We start from the raw sequence: 20,495 nt of genomic DNA, 5'->3' as shown, positions 1-20,495 counted from the left end.
TGAGCCTGTAGTTAGTTCCTCTCTCCTTCCCTAATGAACTCTAGTAGACGGGTAGGTAACAATACTCACTGTGGTGGCGGCCTGGCTCTTGCTCTTGGAGCCGGCGGTGGGCATCTCCTTGGTGTGGCCGTCAGGTATGTACAGCAGCACACAAGGACTCTCCTTACAGCTGTAGGGACTGGGCCACAACACCAGGGTAACATTACTCATACTGGCACACTGGAACAATGTAGTAGGGCTTAATTTCAAAGAGTCATTGTGATAACTATTTCAAAAATGTAGCATCCAACCACACCTGGGTTCAAATCTTATTTTGAAGAATAATTATCTTGATTGAGCTTGACTAGCATTTTGGAGCCAATAGCAGGGTGTTAGGGGCTAACATGAAACAGTGGTTCTTTATTTTATGAGGACAAGACTTACGCTGAGATAGCTTGTTTTCAAGTGATTGGAAAATGTCAGCGGACTGGTCAATGTTAATCCCTAGTAAAAATTGGCACCAAGTCACCTGACTGTATACTTGATTTCAACACGTTTTGTCCAATATCTGAAGATAGGGCTGTCATATTGTTATCATATTTTCAGGGCTGATGGAGAACAGAGTTGAGTCAAATAAAAGTAAACATGTATGAAAATAAATTGCAATATTATGGAAATGTTCACTCAATGAGGCAGTACGGTATACATAATTACAATAATTTAAGACCAATAATTTAAGGTAGGGTAGTCATAACATTATATTCATGTTATGGGGTGAGGGCCCTGGCGGAGTGGTGCCAGGAAAATAACCTATCCCTCAACGTCAACAAAATGAAGGAGCTGATCGTGGACTTCAGGAAACAACAGAGGGAGCAGGCCCTTATCCACAACAACGGGACCGCAGTGGAGAAGGTGAAAAGCTTGAAGTTCCTCTGCGTACACATCACTGACAATCTTAAAAATGGTCCACCCACACTGACAGTGTTGTGAAGGCGGAACAGAGCCTCCTCAACCTCAGGAGGCTGAGGCTCCTAAGACACTCACAAACTTTTACAGATGCACAACTGAGAGCATGCTGTCGGGCTGTATCACCACCTGATGTCACTCGAAGGCCAAAAAGATCATCAAGGATATCAACCACCCGAGCCACAGCCTGTTCACCATCCAGAAGGGAAGGTCAGTACAGGTGCATCAAAGCTGGGACTGAGAGACTGAAAAACAGCTTCTCTCTCAGGCCATCAGACTGTTAAATAGCAATCACTAGCCAGCTACCACAGTTACTAAACCCTGCACATTCATAAACATGGAACGACTGGTAACTTTAATAATGTCTACATACTGCTTTACTCATTTCATATGTATATACTGTATTCTATTGAACTGTATTTTAGTCAATGCCACTTCGACATTGCTCGTCCTTATTTCTTAATTCCATTCTTTTAGATTTGTGCGTTTCGTCAATTGTTAGATATTACTGCACTGTTGGAGCTAGACCCGCAATAACATCTGCTAAATATGCGTATGTGACCAATAAAATTGGATTTGATGCTTCATGCAAAAATGAAAAGATTGTTACAATTTGAAACAATTTATGAAATTAGAATGCAACTGTTTATACTACTTCAAATCCAATTTTAATTAGTCACATACACATGTTTAGCAGATGTTATTGCGGGTGTAGCGAAATCCACAGCTAATTAGTATGTACGGAATAAATAAATAAAAAATACAGCATGTTAAGCCCAGAAAATGTGCAGTTCTCTCACAACACAGATGTCTCAAGTTGGGGGAGCTTTGAGGGAGTGTGCAATTGGCATGCTGACTGCAGGAATGTCCACCAGAGCTGTTGTCAGAGAATTTATTTGTATTTCTCTACCATACACCGCTTCCAACATCGATTTAGAGATTTACGTCCAACCGGCCTCACAACCGCAGACCACATGTATGGCGTCGTATGGACCAGAGGTTTGCTGACGTCAACATTGTGAACAGAGTGCCCCATGCTAGTGGTGGGGTTATGGTACGGGCAGGCATAAGCCATGGACAATTGTATTTCATCGATGGCAATTTGAATGCACAGAGATACCGTGACTAAATCCTGAGGCCCATTGTCGTGCCATTCATCTGTCGCCATCACCTCATGTTTCGTGATAATGCACGGCCCCATGTCAGAAGGACCTGAACAAAATCCCTGGAAGCTGAAAATGTCCCAGTTCTACCATGGCCTGCATACTCACCAGACATGTCACCCATTGAGCAGCCTTAGAATGCTCTGGATAGACAGGGTCCCAGTTCCCACCAATATCCAGCCATTGAAGAGGTGGGAACAACATTCCACAGGCCACAATCAACAGCCTGATCAACTCTATGCGTAGGAGATGTGTCGTGCTGCATGAGGCAACAGATGCCTATTTGTCGTCCCAGTCATGTGAAATCCATAGATTTGAGCCTAATTAATTTCAATTGAGTGATTGCCTTATATGAACTGTAACGCAGTATAAGCTTTGAAATAGTTGCGTTTATATTTTTTGTTCAGTATAGTCTGCGAATTGCGATCTTCCATTCACTTCAAAGGGAAATGTATAATTTATTATTAGAATTACAATTATAAGCAGGTGACCTAATAACACAATACCCTATCTTTTTCAATACCTCTGAAGCATGCAAAAAAATCTCCAGTAATAATAAAAAAGAAAAAAAGAAACTTAATAACTGCATATATAAACTCAGCAAAAAAATAGTCATCCCTTTTTCAGGACCCTGTCTTTCAAAGATAACTCGTAAAAATCCAAATAACTTCACAGATCTTCATTGTAAAGGGTTTAAACACTGTTTCCCATGCTTGTTCAATGAACCATAAACAATTAATGAACATGCACCTGTGGAACGGCCGTTAAGACACTAACAGCTTACAGACGGTAGGCAATTAAGGTCACAGTTATGAAAACTTAGGACACTAAAGAGGCCTTTCCACTGACTCTGAAAAACACCAAAAGAAAGATGCCCAGGGTCCCTGCTCATCTGTGTGAACGTGCCTTAGACATGCTGCAAGGAGGCATGAGGACTGCAGATGTGGCCAGGGCAATAAATTGCAATGTCCGTACTGTGAGACGCATAAGATAGCGCTACAGGGAGACAGGACGGACAGCTGGTCGTCCTCGCAGTGGCAGACCACATGTAACAACACCTGCACAGGATCGGTACAGCCGAATATCACACCTGCATATCACACCTGCGGGACAGGTACAGGATGGCAACAACAACTGCCCGAGTTACACCAGGAATGCACAATCCCTCCATCAGTGCTCAGACTGTCTGCAATAGGCTGAGAGAGGCTGGACTGACGGCTTGCAGGCCTGTTGTAAGGCAGGCCCTCAGCAGACATCACCAGCAACAACGTCGCCTATGGGCACAAACCCACCGTCGCTGGACCAGACAGGACTGGCAAAAAGTGCTCTTCACTGACGAGTCGCAGTTTTGTCTCACCAGGGGTGACAGTCGGATTTGCATTTATCGTTGAAGGAATGAGTGTTACACCGAGGCCTGTACTCTGGAGAGGGATCGATTTGGAGGTGGAGGGTCCGTCATGGTCTGGGGCAGTGTGTCACAGCATCATCGGACTGAGCTTGTCATTGCAGGCAATCTCAACGTGGTGCGTTACAGGGAAGACATTCTCTTCGCTCAAGTGGTATCCTACCCGCAGGCTCATCCTGACATGACCCTCCAGCATGACAATGCCACCAGCCATACTGCTCGTTCTGTGCGTGATATCCTGCAAGACAGGAATGTCAGTGTTCTGCCATGGCCAGCAAAGATCCCTGATCTCAATCCCATTGAGCACGTCTGGGACCTGTTGGATCGGAGGGTGAGGGCTAGGGCCATTCCCCCCAGAAACTTGCCTTGGTGGAAGAGTGGGGTAATATCTCACAGCAAGAACTGGCAAATCTGGTGCAGTCCATGAGGAGGAAATGCACTGCAGTACTTAATGCAGCTGGTGGCCACACCAGATACTGACTGTTACTGTTACTTTTGATTTTGACCCCCCCTTTGTTCAGGGACACATTATTCCATTTCTGTTAGTCACATGTCTGTGGAACTTGTTCAGTTTATGTTCAGTTTGCTGAAAATAAACGCAGTTGACAGTGAGAGGACGTTTATTTTTTGCTGAGTTTAGCTTAAATCGCCATAAGGATGTTGACAGTTCATTTTTGTCAGGGCATTAAGACCAGAAAAATACTGCCCTCCCCACACACCAACGGGGGAGTCTCTCTCTCACAAATCAAATATCAGTATCTCGGTGCATTATTAATATGGTACTCAGTGCAGCAAGGGCGACTTATATGGTCATAAGTAACAGTGCAAACATGATGAGCAGTAGCAGCATTGATAATATATATACACACACACAGTCAAGTTTAGACATTCAAGGGGTTTTCTTTATTTTGACTATTTCCTACATTGTAGAATAATAGTGAAGACATCAAAACTGTGAAAAAACACATATGGAATCATGTAGTAAGAAAAAAAGTGTTCAAAGTAGCCACCCTTTGCCTTGATGACAGCTTTGCACACTCTTGGCATTCTCTCAACCAGCTGCATGAGGTAGTCACCTGGAATGCATTTCAATTAACAGGTGTGCCTTGTTAAAAGTTAATTTGTGGAATTTCTTTCCTTCTTAAAGCATTTGAGCCAATCAGTTGTGACAAGGTAGGGGTGGTATACAGAAGATAGCCCTATTTGGTAAAAGACCAAGTCTACATTATGGCAAAAAAACTGCTCAAATAAGCAAAGATGAACGACAATCCATCATTACTTTAAGAAATTAATGTCAGTCAATCCGGGAAAAGTCAAGAACTTTGTAAGTTTCTTCAAGTGCAGTCTTAAAAACCATCAAGTGCTATGATGGAACTGGCTCTCATGAGGACCACCACAGGAAAGGAAGACCCAGAGTTACCTCTGCTGCAGAGGATAAGTTCATTAGAGTTAACTGCACCTCAGATTGCAGCCCAAATAAATGCTTCACAGAGTTCAAGTAACAGACACATCTCAACATCAACTGTTCAGAGAAGACTGTGTGAATTTGGCCTTCATGGTCGAATTGCTGCAAAGAAACCACTACTAAAGGACGCCAATAAGGAAGAAGAGAATTGCTTGGGCCAAGAAACAAGAGCATTCGACCAGTGGAAATCGGTCCTTTGGTCTGATGAGTCCAAATTTAAGATGTTTGGTTCCAACCGTAGCGTGTGAGAGGCAGAGTAGGTTAACGGATAATATCCGCATTTGTGGTTCCCACCGTGAAGCATGGAAGAGGTGGTGTGATGGTACTGTGCTGGTGACACTGTCAGTGATTTATTTACAATTCAAGGCACACAACCAGCATGAGTGCCACAGCATTCTGCAGCGATACACCCACCCGTATGGTTTCGCTTAGTGAGACAATCCATTATTTTTCAAAAGGACAATGACCCAAAACACACTTCCAGGCTGTGTAAGGGCTATTTGACCAAGAAGGATAGTGATGGAGTGCTGCATCAGATGACCAGGCCTCCACAATCACCCGACCTCAACCCAATTGAGAAGGTTTGGGATGAGTTGGACCGCAGAGTGAAGGAAAAGCAGCCAACAAGTGCTCAGCATATTTATTTGATTTATTTAACCCTCATTTTACCAGGTAAATTGACTGAGAACACATTCTCAATTACAGCAACGACCTGGGGAATAGTAGTAGTATGTGGGAACTCCTTCAGGACTGTTGAAAAAAGCATTCTTCATGATGCTCATTGAGAGAATGCCAAGTGTGTGCAAAGCTGCCATGAAGGCAAATGGTGGCTACTTTGAAGAATCCAAAATATATTTTGATTTGTTTAACTATTCTTTGGTTACTACATGATTCCATATGTGTTATTTCATAGTTTGATGTCTTCACTATTATTCTACAATGTAGAAAATCCCTTGAGTAGGTGTGCCCAAACTGTTGACTGGTTCTGTACTAATGTACAGGAAAATAAAGAAAATAGAATAAATAAAGTGTACAGTGCCATATGCTTAAGCAATGAAGAATGTTTACACTATGGAGCAAGGTGACACCCTTGAACACATACCAGGGGTGATAGAGTACATATAATTGGGATTAAATGCACGTTAACTATTTACCTATTACTAACAGTTAGGCTATATATCACAGTTATGTTGTATTCAGTACCAACACAGCCTAACTCAGAAGGCTACTCTAGTCTAATAACATAGATAACTTCTAAGGTAGGCCTACACCTGAGTTGTGTTACATTGTAATGTTAGATTTGCTGTTGATGAGAGGATAAACTGCACCATTTCCATCAAATAATTAGCCTAGGCTGAGACTGATTGAGCTGCTTGCCTGCCACCTGCACAGCAAGATAGATGGGACACATTTTCAATTCACTGGTATTTATGTTTTTATCGATTGTAGGTCTGTAGCTAGTGAATTCTGGTAGTTTACACCTGAACAAATTAAACCATCAATCACAAAATTTGCCGCTGGCACAATAGTGTTACCTCAGCAAACAGCGTCGAACAAAAACTCCCTTGCACAGCTAACTAGCATCTCATCTTGAAAACGGGTGGTGACGTGAATTTGGAACAATCCCCGACAAGCCACACACCAAAATGCTGCTACGAAGCTCTACTTTGTAACCTGCAATGTTTTTTCATCTCTGAAAACATCTGATGGACAGAAGTGAAGGAAGAACTTTTATCTTATATTTCAGTCCAAGGCCATCTGATGACCGTAAAACACCCTCAGGACTTCCCCATACTTGTTGGCAATACAATGAGGAATAACAATCTCGAATATGAACACACCGATTTCACGTTTCCTAAAAAAGGCTGTCCCACAGAATTGAACGTTGTTAGCACGGCACTTGCTTTACATTTGGGCTCATTGTGTAAATATCATAACATACAGTATTGGGATCTATCTATCTTCCCCCTTTCCTCCCCAATTTCTTGATATCCAATTGTTAGCTACAGTCTTGTCCCATTGCTGTAACTCCTGTACCGACTCGGGAGAGGTGAAGGTCGAGAGCTGTGCGTCCTCTGAAACACAACTCAACCAAGCCGCACTGCTTCCTGAAACACTGCTCGGAAGCCAGCCACACCAATGTGTCGGAGGAAACACCGTCCAACTGGCAACTGTGTCAGCGTGCATGCGCCCGGCCCGCCACAGGAGTTGCTAGAGCGCGATGGGACAAGAACATCCCTGACGGCCAAACCCTCACCTAACCCGGACGACGCTGGGCCAATTGTGTGCCGCCTCATGGGTCTCCCAGTCGCGGCCAGCTGCGACATAGACCGGGATCAAACCCGGATCTGTAGTGACGCCTCTAGCACTGCGATGCAGTGCCTTAGACCACTGCGCCACTCGGTGAGGCACAAACAGTACAGTACTGGGATTTAGACATGGTTAACAACTTTCACATTCATGTTCTCAAATGATTTATTATGTATTTTGAGACCACATTATTAACATTTAGTGAACATTTATTTTATCACAGCTGTTTTTATTTTGTATTTTATTCTCTCCTAGTGTCAAATTTTTGTCGAATCACCTAACACCCTACCAATAGAACAGTCCCCAAACCCTGCCGATCTGAGAGTCCAGGCAGCGTACAAATGCTCAAAGTATTTGAACAATTTCAAAGAGCATTTGAACCCAGGTCTGCATCCAACCATCCTTCTATCCATCCATACATCCAACTCACCATTCACCCACGCATCCCTGCCAAAACTAGTAAAATTAATGAAGACCTTGAAGAGAAGATAGGACAAACCTGATTGGCTCGTAGGGCTGGTCACAGATGTAGAAGCCCCGCCTTTGCAGCTGGATGATGTCACCCTTCTTCAGGTCCTTCAGACATGGGTCTCCCAGCATCTTCTCCTCTAGCTGAGAAAAAGAAAGGATGGGAGAGAGGAAGAAGGAAAGAGAGAATATGAAAGGGATGTGAGGAAAAGAAAGAGGGAGAAATAGGGATCCCTGTTCAGTCTTCAGGAAGGATTACAAGCGATTCTTCATACTGGTCAATGATATCTGCTCTAGTCATAATAATGATCTTTACTAACTACTTAAGCCCTCTTGTAACAGTTTAGTACACATCACATGCACACACTCCCTCATACACACCCCCAGGCTTGACCCATCCACATTCACACCTTGCTCTGTTTGTTGATGTACTCCTTGAAGTCGTCCTCCTTGCCCATGACGGGCTTGGTGATAAGGTGCTGGTAGTTGACACAGACTGTGGGCAGGAGGGGGGCGTGGGGGGTCTCGGCCAGCCACGTGATCTTGGTGGTCTTCTTGAAGTCCTTGTTTTCCAGGTTCAGCTTGCCTTCCAGGGAGGTTACCTTACCTCTGGGATCTCTGGATCACACAGAGATAAAGAGAGATGAGGGGATAATAGTTAGGGAATTGAGAAATGTATTTTCTTCCTTCTACATTTGGTAAAATTTCACTTAGCCTTTTTAATGCGATACATCAGTTACACACACACACACACACACACACACACACACACACACAGACAGAGAGCGAGAAAGAGAGGAGACCAAGAGCGAGACAGAGAAAGAGAGACGAGTTACATAGTGTATCTATGCCATCTATGCTAGTGATCCTAGTTGTGATCCCAGCGTCTGGAGAGCAACAGTACAACTTATCTAGATTAGTTCAATATGGTGTTTCACTGCTGCACTGATAATGTAGCTTTCTGGGACTGGGTGAACACAAGCCCTCTTGTAAAAAGTTGCACGTCCAAAAATCTATTCAACTTACTTGTGGATCTTGGTGATGATGATGTTGCCCCAGTTGATGAAGGTGACCGTCTCTCCCTCGGTGAAGGTCTCTGCGTCCGCCCCCTCCACCAGCACCCTGGGTCCGTACCACACAGCCTTCATACCCACCTCTGTGTTCTGGGAGGGTTCAAAAGTTAGTTTGCCAGGTTTAGTTGCTGATGTTATGTTGGATTGACTATATTTGGTTGGTTTGGCGGTTTATTTGGTTATACTGGTAAGGCAAGGGGTTTTCAAACTTTTCTTGCCCAGGGACCCCCGTCCAGGCAAATCGGCAACCCCCATAATATATAAGTTAGCAGAAATATATGTCTCGTCTTATTATCAGTTAAATGATGGCAAGTATAAGTAAACAACATTTAAAATTAATACATTTGGAAGATAATTTCATTATTTGGATTCCACAGTTCATTGGAAGAGGATGTGTAAATTCTAACTGTATTAGCTGGAAAGGGTATCTTGGTGGCATAAAGGACATTACGCCGTTTTAAAGCCAATTTCCTGCAATTCTATGCATTTTGCCATGGCTAATGCTGTGTTCCTCTGCTCAAACATAACAAATCACTGGGCATGTGCCCTGAATGCACGGTTTTTGGAACTTGCAATTCTCCGACTGTCTAATTGATTGTTAGTTATAAAATGTGTTATAATATACACACACTACATGACCAAAAGCATGTGGACACCTGCTCCTCAAACATCTCATTCCAAAATCATGGGTATTAATATGGAGTTGGTCCCCCCTTTGCTGCTATAACAGCCTCCACTCTTCTGGGAAGGCTTTCCACTAGATGAAGGAACATTGATGCAGGGACTTTCAACCACAAGAGCATTAGTGACATCAGGCAATGATGTTGGGCGATTAGGACAGGCTCGCAGTCTGCGTTGAAATTCATCCGAAAGGTGTTCGATGGGGTTGAGGTCAGGACTCTGTGCAGGCTGTAAGTTCTTCCACACCGATCTTGATAAACCATTCCATTTCTGTATGGACCTCGCTTTGTGCACAGGGGCATTGTCATGCTGAAACAGGAAAGGGCCTTCCCCAAACTGTTGCCACAAAGCTCCCGAGTGGCGAAGCATCTCAGTGCTAGAGGCGTCACTACAGACCCTGGTTCGATCCTGGGCTGCATCACAACCGGCCGTGATCTGGAGTCCCATAGGGCGGCGCACAATTGGCCCAGCGTCGTCTGGGTTAGGCCGGTAAAGGCCGTCACTATAAAATAATCTGTTCTTAACTGATTTGCCCATTTAAATAAAGAATAAATAAAAAAGCTAGAAGCACAGAAACATCTAGAATGTCATTGTATGCTGTAGTATTAAGATTTCCCTTCACTGGAACTAAGGGGCCTAGATGGAAACATGAAAAAGAGCCCCAGACCATTATTCCTCCTCCACCAAACTTTACAGTTGGCACTACACATTGGGGCAGGTAGCGTTCTCCTGGCATCCGCCAAACCCATATTCGTCCGTCAGACTGCCAGGTAGGGAAGCGTGATTCATCACTCCAGAGAATGCGTTTCCACTTCTCCAGAGTCTAATGGTGGCAAGCTTTACACCACTCCAGACGACCTGTGGCATTGCGCATGGTGATCTTAGGTTTGGTTTGTGTGTGGCTGCTCAGCCATGGAAATCCATTTCATTAAACTCCCGAAGAACAGTTCTTGCGCTGACTTTGCTTCCAGAGGCAGTTTGGTTCTTGGTATTGAGTGTTGCAGCCGAGGACAGACGATTTTTAAGCGCTATGCGCTTTAGCACCCTGAGCTGTTGTTGCTCCTAGTTGATTCCACTTCACAATAACAGCACTTACAGTTGATCAAGGCAGCTCTAGCAGGGCAGAAATTTGACAAACTGACTTGTTGGAAAGGTGGCATCCTATGACGGTGCCATGTTAAAAGTCACTGAGCTCTTCATTAAAGCCATTCTACTGCCAATGTTTGTCTATGGAAATTGCATGGTTGTGTGCTCAATTTCATACACCTGTCAGCAACGAGTGCTGAAGCGCGTAAAGATCTTCTGTCCGTCCTCGGTTGCAACACTCACTACTGAGTTCCAAACTGCCTCTGGAAGCAACATCAGCATGAAATGGGTTTCCATGGCCAAGCAGCCGCACACAGTCGAGTATTATTAATGTCACCTCCCCTGTCTGATATCTTAACTTTCTCTATGCCACAAAATCTAAAAAGGTAGAAATGGCATGCTTAAGGTCATTAAAATGTACTGCGACTGGATAATCCCTGTCGTTTATCCTGATTGATCTTTTATGTCCACTGATTCTCTGTTTGAGAGAACGAGAGGTTTTACCTACATAGCACAGCCCACATGGACATGTAATAATGTAAATAACATGGGTGGTGGAACACGTAATAATGTCATTTATTTGGAACCATTTTCCTGTATGTGGGTGGCAGAAATATTCACACTTCATCATATTGTTGCACTATGTGCATCCTCTCCATTTATAGCTACCATTTGGAGGAGGGCGTATTTTATTTGTGGCTGGCAGTTGTCATGAACCAATTTATCGCGTAAATTGTGACCTGTCCTATACACAATAAGTGGTGGATTCTTAAATTCAGCTGGCAAAGCTGGGTCCGATGATAAAATATGTCAGTGTTTCTTGACAGCATTTCCCACTTTTCACGAGTTCAAAGTATAAGTGGTGGTAAACATTACAAAAGTGTTCTTTAGCTCTAGTGGGCCTTTTTTTGTAGCAGTTCATCTCGTGTTCTCCCTAACGCCAAATTAAGAGCTTCATCCACACATTGTGGAGAATAACTTATTGGCATCTCCGCTGCTTTTTCTAGACAATCCTCTGTGGAGTGGCATATACGGCGCAGTCTGAAAAACTGGCTTGGAAGTCCTCTTTTTAATGGCTCAGGGTGGAAGCTGTCCCCCTGTAATAGTATTAGTATTTCTGTCCATTTCTTTTCTATACAGAGTTGTAAACAGGGTTCCATTTGATTTCTCAACCCACATAGAGGTAATGAACCCGTGTAGTGTCACATTCAAAAGTGAATTTGAGATTGGGGTCAATGTCATTGAGTAATGCCATAAAGTCTGACAGCTCTTCTCCCGTTACTCCCCATATACAAAACATTTCGTTAATATATCCACTTCAGGACTTTATTTAAAAATTGATTTTAGTTTTCATTGTTAAAACGTTCTTTAAAAAGACCCACAAAGTTTAGCATAGCTCGGAGCGAATGTGGAATAGTTATATGTCAAAATATATTCAGCCAGCTCTAGAATAAAGTTTGTTGGTGGGAATTCGTTAGTATCTCAGTCTCTCAAATAGTGAGCTAGCGCTGCTAGCCCCCCCACATTGGGAATGCTGGTATATAGACTCTCCACATCGAATGTGACCAAAATACAGTCTTCTGATAAACCCGTTATTGGTGAGATCTTGTTTATGAAGTTTATAGAGTCTTTCACATATGACGGCAATGCTTGCACATGAGATTTAATAAAAGAGTCTACGAAGTTCGACAATGGTTCTAGCATTGAGCCTATTCCTGCAACCACTGGTCTGTCTGGATAATTGCCTTGTGTCTTAGGTTTGTGTAATTTCGGCAAAATGTACAGGCATGGACTTATGGCACATTTGCAGCAAAGGTATTCATATTCAGGTTTTGAGATAAGGTTGTTTAATAGGGCTCCAGATTAGCGCATATATCCTTTTGGAACACCTGTGTGGGATCAACACTCAGTTCTATAGAAACGTTCATTACTGAGTTGTCTCTGAATCTCTTCTTTGTATTTTTCGTAGTCTAAAACGTCCACAGCACCCCCTTTTGTCTGCAGGTTTGGCAATGAACTAATGAAAGATTCACCTTCGGTTAAGTGCCTGTTCTTCTGTCCTAGTGAGGTCCTTCTGAATGGGATTTGTTTTTCTCATATATACTGACATGGCTTCTTGTTCCACTAACCTTGTTCCACTAACCTAATAGGTATTAATTGAGGAGTTGTTAACTATAGGACAGAATTAGCTTTTGGGGTTTAAAAATGGGTACCAGTTCTTTTTGGGTTTCTAGGCCCAAAACAGTATTTTGAGAAAACACTTGCTTAAGTTTAATCTTGCGAAATCATTTAAACAGACCTACTTTCATATCAAATGGTTTGTCTGTACATGTAGGTAGAAAAGAGAGGCCCTTAGATGAGACAGACTTGCACGTCTGAGATCTTTTTTGGAGAGGTTAATTAACGCGTCCTGCTGTAGCTCAGTTTCCACGGCCTGTGTTCCTGGTCCCCCTTTGACCACTTACCTCTCCTACATCGCTTATTTTCTTTCGTGGAGCTTTGTTGTGCTGCTTCCGGGCTAGAAAAACAGTCTGTGTGACTTCAACCTCTTACTTCCTTCGACACATGTTCAACAATTAATAGCATTAAATCTAAAAGAACATTTGTTGAGGATTTCATTACATTTCTGAACGCAAGTTGTCGTTTTTCCCTATTGTAGGCTCCTTCTGTATTCTCAGTCAATGATTTATGAACACTTGTTGGAAGGTCGATGTCCTCTGTGGTTTTACAGACGTGTTTAATACGTTTTAAGTACACACTTTATTCGAATATTTATGAAATGCATATTTGGTAGCACTTATGTTTTCCCTCGACTCAACCCCATTCGAACGGATGTGGGTGGGGATAGGTCTACATAAGGTTGAATTTTCTTCTTTTTTTTTACTCACAAAAGCTCTGGCGAAGGCCGTGAGGCCGATACGTAAAGCTTATTAAAGATCAGTGACACTGTCAAGAGCAGTGTGCGGGTTTCTTCTTCTTTCTCATTTTATTCAGCCGCTACCATGCACCTGCAAAAAAAATGGCACTCGCACATCTGAGTTTTTTTGAATTTTGTATTCTTTATACTATAAAATAATGCCATTCTAAGCAAATCTTGTCTGCTAAATGAACTAGTGTAGCCCACAGCCATATGGCATAGCCAGATCAGGACAACTCAGAGTATGCTATTCTGTTCTTCTGAAATAAGACATTTTCTTCATATCGTGCATCTTATGACGTCTAAAATAAATAATTGATTTATTGTGATGGTGTAGGCTATATTACATGGATTTATTCAACTTTTTATAAAATGTATATGTTCCAAAGGTCTGTGGTATGACGAATACAATAGAACATAGCTGAATAAGATAGAAAGGATATTTTCTATTTGCGCACATGCAGATATTCTGTGTTGAGCGGTTAACAAAGGAACAGGTACTCCTATATGCTTTAGAGTTATTTATGTAACAGTTGTGATACAAACGTTAGGCTATATGTTTTGATTTTTAATACATTCTAAGGCTGCATAATGCGACTAATGAAGATTTGGAAAACAGTTGCATGAAAGGCATGAGCTCTGCTTATTTTTTGCGCAGGCTGTACACACTTCATCAGTCTCTCATTCACAATATGACAAGCACTTGATAATTCCTCGAATTTCCCGGCTGCATCCCCGTTTGTGGCAGTAACGCCCCCTAAAAAAAATCCATGCCATTTGCGGCTGAATATAATTGTAATTCCATTCTCCCGGCTGCGTGCCGAGACACCTCTCACTTACATGGCTCTCTGTCAAGTGATCAGGTCTCTCACAGGCTACAAGTGACCGACAGACATCGGGTACGCAACGGCGCGCATCCGCATCCAATTCCGAGGCGCATTCACAAGTGATAATATATCATTCACAAGTGATAGGCTAATAGTCACCCATTACACTATTCTTGATTGAATCTTGTCTTTACATGTGAAGAAATTTGTTTTGATTTGGAATGGATCATTATCATGCACCTGTCTCGAAACGGGGCAGCGGCAAAAAAATACATGTCATCTATGCAGTTAAATAGTGCATGGAGGACGCTTTTCCCGTGGTTCATTTTCATGCCAGCCTGGTAGGCTATACTGCTGTTGTAAAGAGAAGCAATATGCTTATTATTAGAAAAGTTGATGAAATAAATATAGTAGGCCTAGCCTACAGAAAGTTGATGGGACCTTCTTAAGAGGCATGAATTACATATTTGTCAACAATCTACACACAATGACCCATAATGACAAATTGAAAATAGGTTTAGACATTTTTGCAAATGTAAAAATAGGTATTCAGACCACTTGTTATGAGACTTGAAATTGGGCTCAGGTGCATCCTGTATCCATTGATCATCCCTGAGATGTTTCTGCAACTTGATTGGAGTCCACCTGTGGTAAATTCAATTGATTGGACATGATTTGGAAAGGCACATACCTCTATATAAAAAGGTTGACAGTTGACAGTGCATGTCAGAGCAAAAACCAAGCCATGTCAACGGAATTGTCCAAAAATACCACGAAATTGGGGAGAAAACAGGGTAAGAAAAAAATGACTTGGTCACCGACAGAGCTCCAGAGTTCCTCTGTGGAGATGAGAGAACCTTCCAGAAAGACAACCATCTCTGCAGCACTCCACCAAATCAGGCCTTTATGATAGTGGCCACATGGAGCAACTTCTTAGTAAGGCACATGACAGCCCACTTGGAGCTTGCCAAAAGGCACCTAAAGGACTCTCAGACAATGAGAAACAAGATTCAATGCCAAGCGTCACGTCTGGAGGAAACCTGGCACCATCCTTACGGTGAAGCATGGTGGGGGCTGTTTCATGCTGTGGGGATGTTTTTCAGCGGTAGGTACTGGGAGACTCGTCAGGATCGAGGGAAAGCAAAGAACAGAGATCCTTGATGAGAACCTGCTCCAGAGCGCTCAGGACCTCAGACAGGGGCGAAGGTTCACCTTCCAACAGGACAACAACCCTAAGCACACAGCCAAGACAACGCAGGAGTGGCTTCAGGACAAGTCTCTGAATGTCCTGGAGTGGCCGAGCCAGAGCCCGGACTTGAACCCGATCGAACATCTCTGGAGAGACCTGAAAATAGCTGTGCTGCAACGCTCCCCATCCAACCTGAGAATCAGCAGAGAAGAAAGGAAGAAACTCCCCAAATACAGGTGTGCCAAGCTTGTAGCTCGAGGCTGTAATCGCTGCCAAAGGTGCTTCAACGAAGTACTGATTAAGGGTCTGAATACTTATGTATATGTGATATCAGTTTTTTACAAAAAATTCAAAAACGTGTTTTTGCTTTGTCATTATGGGGTATTGTGTGTAGATTGATAAGAGAAAAAAAACATTTATTTTAGCATAAGGCTGTAACGTAACAATGTGGAAAAAGGGGTCTGAATACTTTCCAAATGCACTGTATATAGTTCAGTAGATTTTCTGCATGCTCCCTATCTGGTTTTGGTTGCTTAAATTGGCATGATTTTTCCATCCCGAAAATGTCCACTTATACGACCTGCCTAAGAATTTAACACAATTTTTTTATTTTAAATAAAACATTCCTCCATATTAAAAGGGATAGTTTAAGATTTTGGCAATGAAGCCATTTACCTACTTCCCCAGAGTCAGATGAACAGGACCAGCTAGCATTCTAAATGTTCCTGAAGACTTCCAATTGTTGTGCTGGTTATTATTAGCTCGTGAAACTACATCCAACTTTCTTTATACAGGACGCATAGACATAAAAATAGTATTCACGATGGTATTCTGTTGCAGCTTGCGATTTTTATAAAATAATTACTTTTCACATAAAATAAAAAAGGTGACCGACCGAGTCGGTCTTATGCAGAAAAATTTGAAAGTGTTTTTTATTTTATTTTTTTATTTTATTTTTTACATTGGATAAAAGTAGAGACTCAGAGCTAAAAAAATGTATATCATACACTCCAGTTGAGGAAAAATGGGAAAGTAATTCTGCTTTGAAAGTTGATCAACTTGTAACCTAAATTTTGAGAAAAATGTTCTGGCACACCTACTGGAGAGCTCTTTTGTTGTCTACATCCTCTTAAGCTTTAGCCCCACTTACCTCTAAGGATTCGCATGTGATGCCATGTAGTAAACAACCAAATATTTCAAGAATAAAAGCTGGTTCATACTTTGGGTGTATTGGTAAATTTAATCTGGAGTGCCAGCGTGTGCTCTGGGCGTTCGTAAACTCAGAGCGTTTCACTCTTGGAGCATTCAGAGTGCACACGGGATGCTCTGACCGAGGAGTAGGGTTGATCAGAGCGTTCTGTCCTAACAGCAGTCAAGCTAACTGGCTAACATTGGCTAGCTACTTCAAGACACAAATGAGAGAACACATCACTCTGACCATTTTACTCTCCCTAGCTGGTTAGGCTGTTTTAATGTTATCCAGAGCGTTGGTTACTAACTGTGCTGCTGGCAACAATTCAACTAAGCTTTTTTTGCCAACGTTTACGAAATCGGAGTAGATAGCTAGAGTAAATTTACCAGCTACTTCTATCGACAATTGTTGCAGTGACATCATGAACAATCTATTGAAATGGTTACTTGCATAGTGGAGTCTATTTAGACATGTATCTAGCTAAACAAAGAACCATAATCCCAACTCATGACATTATTACCCTGCATGAATCTGCAGGTAGCTAACCAACCAGGTTCAATGTTAGCTAGCTAACATTAGGATATAACTAGCAAAGCAAATGGCTCTGAGAAAGGAATAATATGACTACACAGATCATACACGTAACATTAGCAAGCGAGCCAGCCAGCTAACAGTACACCAACTTGAAATTAAAATGACTGACAAAATTAGAAACGTGTAATGTCTGAAAATGTAGCTAGCAAGACTATCTTACCCCAATACATCATGGATGGACACTTCTCCCTGTCACGGATGCCATGGTTGCCCTTAGTTTGAAGATGAAATCCAGAGACAGGTATTTTCTCCAGCTACCATACTCTAAATTCCACTGATTTCAAAACTCAGTCCTCCAGAAAGTGGAGAGCAACACTTATAAGTTCTACTAAGTGATATGTATTTTAAAAATGCGCTAGAAATGCTTACCTACACATACTGACCAGTTCAAATTAGAGGTCGACCGATTAATCGGAATGGCTGATTTGAAGTTTTTCATAACAATCGGTAATCTGTATTTTTGGACTTCGATTTGCCGATTTTTTGTATTTTTTATTATTAATATTATATATTTTTTTTTAACTAGGCAAGTCAGTTAAGAACACATTCTTATTGTCAATGACGGCATAGGAACGGTGGGTTAACTGCCTTGTTCAGGGGCAGAACGACAGATTTTTACCTTGTCAGCTCGGGGATTCATTTTTGCAACCTTACGGTTACTAGTCCAACGCTCTAACCACCTGCCTTACATTGCACTCCACGAGGAGCCTGCGTGGCAGGCTGACTTCTACGCGAGGACAGCAAGAAGCCAAGGTAAGTTGCTAGCTAGCATTAAACTTATCTTATAAAAAACAATCAATCTTACCATAATCACTAGTTAACTACACATGGTTGATGATATTACTAGTTTATCTAGCGTGTCCTGCATTGCATATAATCGATGCGGTGCCTGTTAATTTCTCATTGAATCACAGCCTACTTCGACAAACGGGTGATGATTTAACAAGCGCATTTGCGAAAAAAGCACTGTCGTTGCACCAATGTACCTAACCACAAACATCAATGCCTTTCTTTAAAATCAATACACAAGTATATATTTTTAAACCTGCATATTTAGTTAATATTGCCTGCTAACATGAATTTCTTATAACTAGGGAAATTGTGTCACTTCTCTTGCGTTCCGTGCAAGCAGTCAGGGTATATGCAGCAGTTTGGGCCGCCTGGCTCATTGCGAACTGTGTGAAGTCCATTTATTCCTCACAAAGGCAGTAATTAATTTGCCAGAATTGTACATAATTATGACATAACATTGAAGGTTGTGCAATGTAACAGGAATATTTAGACTTAGGGATGCCATCCGTTAGATAAAATACGGAACGGTTCCGTATTTCACTGAAAGAACAAACGTTTTGTTTTCGAATCGATAGTTTCCGGATTCGACCATTTTAATGACCAAAGGCTCGTATTTCTGTGTGTTATTATGTTATAATTAAGTCTATGATTTGATAGAGCAGTCTGACTGAGCAATGGTAGGCACCAGCAGGCTCGTAAGCATTCATTCAAACAGCATTTTCGTGCGTTTGCCAGCAGCTCTTCGCAATACTTCAAGCATTGTGCTGTTTATGACTTCAAACATATCAACTCCTGAGATTAGGCTGGTGTAACCGATGTGAAATGGCTAGCTAGTGAGCGGGGATCGCGCTAATAGCATTTCAAACGTCACTCGCTCTGAGACTTGGAGTAGTTGTTCCCCTTGCTCTGCATGGGTAACGAGGCTTCGAGGGTGGCTGTTGTCGATGCGTTCCTGGTTCGAGCCCAGGTAGGAGCGAGGAGAGGGACGGAAGCTATACTGTTACACTGGCAATACTAAAGTGCCTATAAGAACATCCAATAGTCAAAGGTATATGAAATACAAATCGCAGAGAGAAATAGTCCTATAATTCCTTCAACCTAAAACTTCTTACCTGGGAATATTGAAGACTCATGTTAAAAGGAACCACCAGCTTTCATATGTTCTCATGTTCTGAGCAAGGAACTTAAACGTTAGCTTTCTTACATGGCACATATTGCACTTTTACTTTCTTCTCCAACATTTTGTTTTTGCATTATTTAAACCAAACATGTTTCATTATTTATTTGAGGCTAAATTGATTTTATTGATGTATTATATTACGTTAAAATAAGTGTTCATTCAGTATTGTTGTAATTGTCATAATTACAAATAAATTAACTAAATAAAAATCGGCCGATTAATCAGTATCGGTGTTGTAAAATCATAATCGGTCGACCTCTAGTTCAAATAGACAGAAGCGTGCGACATGGTAGACCAATCCAAACTCCATGAAAGTTCACATGTTCGAAGGCATTTCTGCCCCTCAAAAAAACTATCCTGTGAAGTACTGACGCGCAACATACACCTAGTTTCCTGAAATTAGTCACAAATACAATTGTGGACTGCAGTTTAGAAACCCCTCAGTTAGGCCATTCATTATTGCAAGATTTAGTTGGTTGATTATTTACTACTCATCACATCATATCCTCAACTTGACTTGTGGGGGGAACTATACATTTTAGCATTGTCAGAGTAATATACACATCATGCTTTGGCTGCTGAACACTAAATAAGAATGCAATACTTCTATCTAGTCAGGGTGTGTCCAAAATTATACCCTAATCCCTATATCATGCACTACTTTTGGCCAGGCTTTGGTAGTATAGGAGTACACATCATAGGGAATAGGTTGCCATTCCATAGACAAGAGTGGAAATAACAGTCAATGTACCTTGGGGTGTTTGACGGCCATCTTCATCTCCTCTGGTGCGTCGGGGATGACAACAGGGACAGAGTAGGATCCTGACAGGGCTGTGTATCTGGGCGCCACTGGGTCGACAACCTACAGACACATGGGAGAGGTTCATTATTGCAATGGTGTCCTGTGTAGAGAAAGAAATTCTCATTCAATATCCTGACTAAAGACATAGGACATTTCAATTGGACCGGAGGCTGAGTGCAGGGATGAGAGAGAAAAGGATAGAAAGTAGAGGGAGAGTAGTTTGAGAAGCCAGTTTTCAGTATGCATTGCCAACAGCACAGACAAGGGGGAAAAGAAGACCCATTCTGAAAGGAAATCTGCATCCATGGCCATGAGGTGGTGAAGTCCCTTGAACTTTTCACATCCTGTAGCCTATTCAAAACAGACCCTTAGAATGCCCAGCCTTCACTCTTTACAGATATTCCAG

General features: G+C 42.1%; 1 protein-coding gene across 1 annotated transcript in view; it reads right to left on the bottom strand.

Moving 5' to 3' along the window:
- Window positions 1–20,495, bottom strand: part of eprs1 (glutamyl-prolyl-tRNA synthetase 1) — an 89,890-nt gene that overhangs the window by 31,567 nt on the left and 37,828 nt on the right. Inside the window, exons 13-17 of the mRNA XM_014209991.3 lie at window positions 20,039–20,149; window positions 8,783–8,919; window positions 8,167–8,374; window positions 7,788–7,900; window positions 70–178 (exon numbers count right to left, since the gene is read on the bottom strand). Of these exons, the coding sequence (XP_014065466.3) occupies window positions 70–178; window positions 7,788–7,900; window positions 8,167–8,374; window positions 8,783–8,919; window positions 20,039–20,149 (678 nt within the window). The remainder of the gene's footprint in view (window positions 1–69; window positions 179–7,787; window positions 7,901–8,166; window positions 8,375–8,782; window positions 8,920–20,038; window positions 20,150–20,495) is intronic.

Source organism: Salmo salar, chromosome 09 (genome assembly GCF_965601325.2).
Source record: "Salmo salar chromosome 09, fSalSal1, whole genome shotgun sequence".
Lineage (NCBI taxonomy): Eukaryota > Metazoa > Chordata > Actinopteri > Salmoniformes > Salmonidae > Salmo > Salmo salar.
The sequence above is the reverse complement of the archived record's forward strand: the minus strand, read 5'-3'. Positions and strand labels throughout refer to the sequence as shown.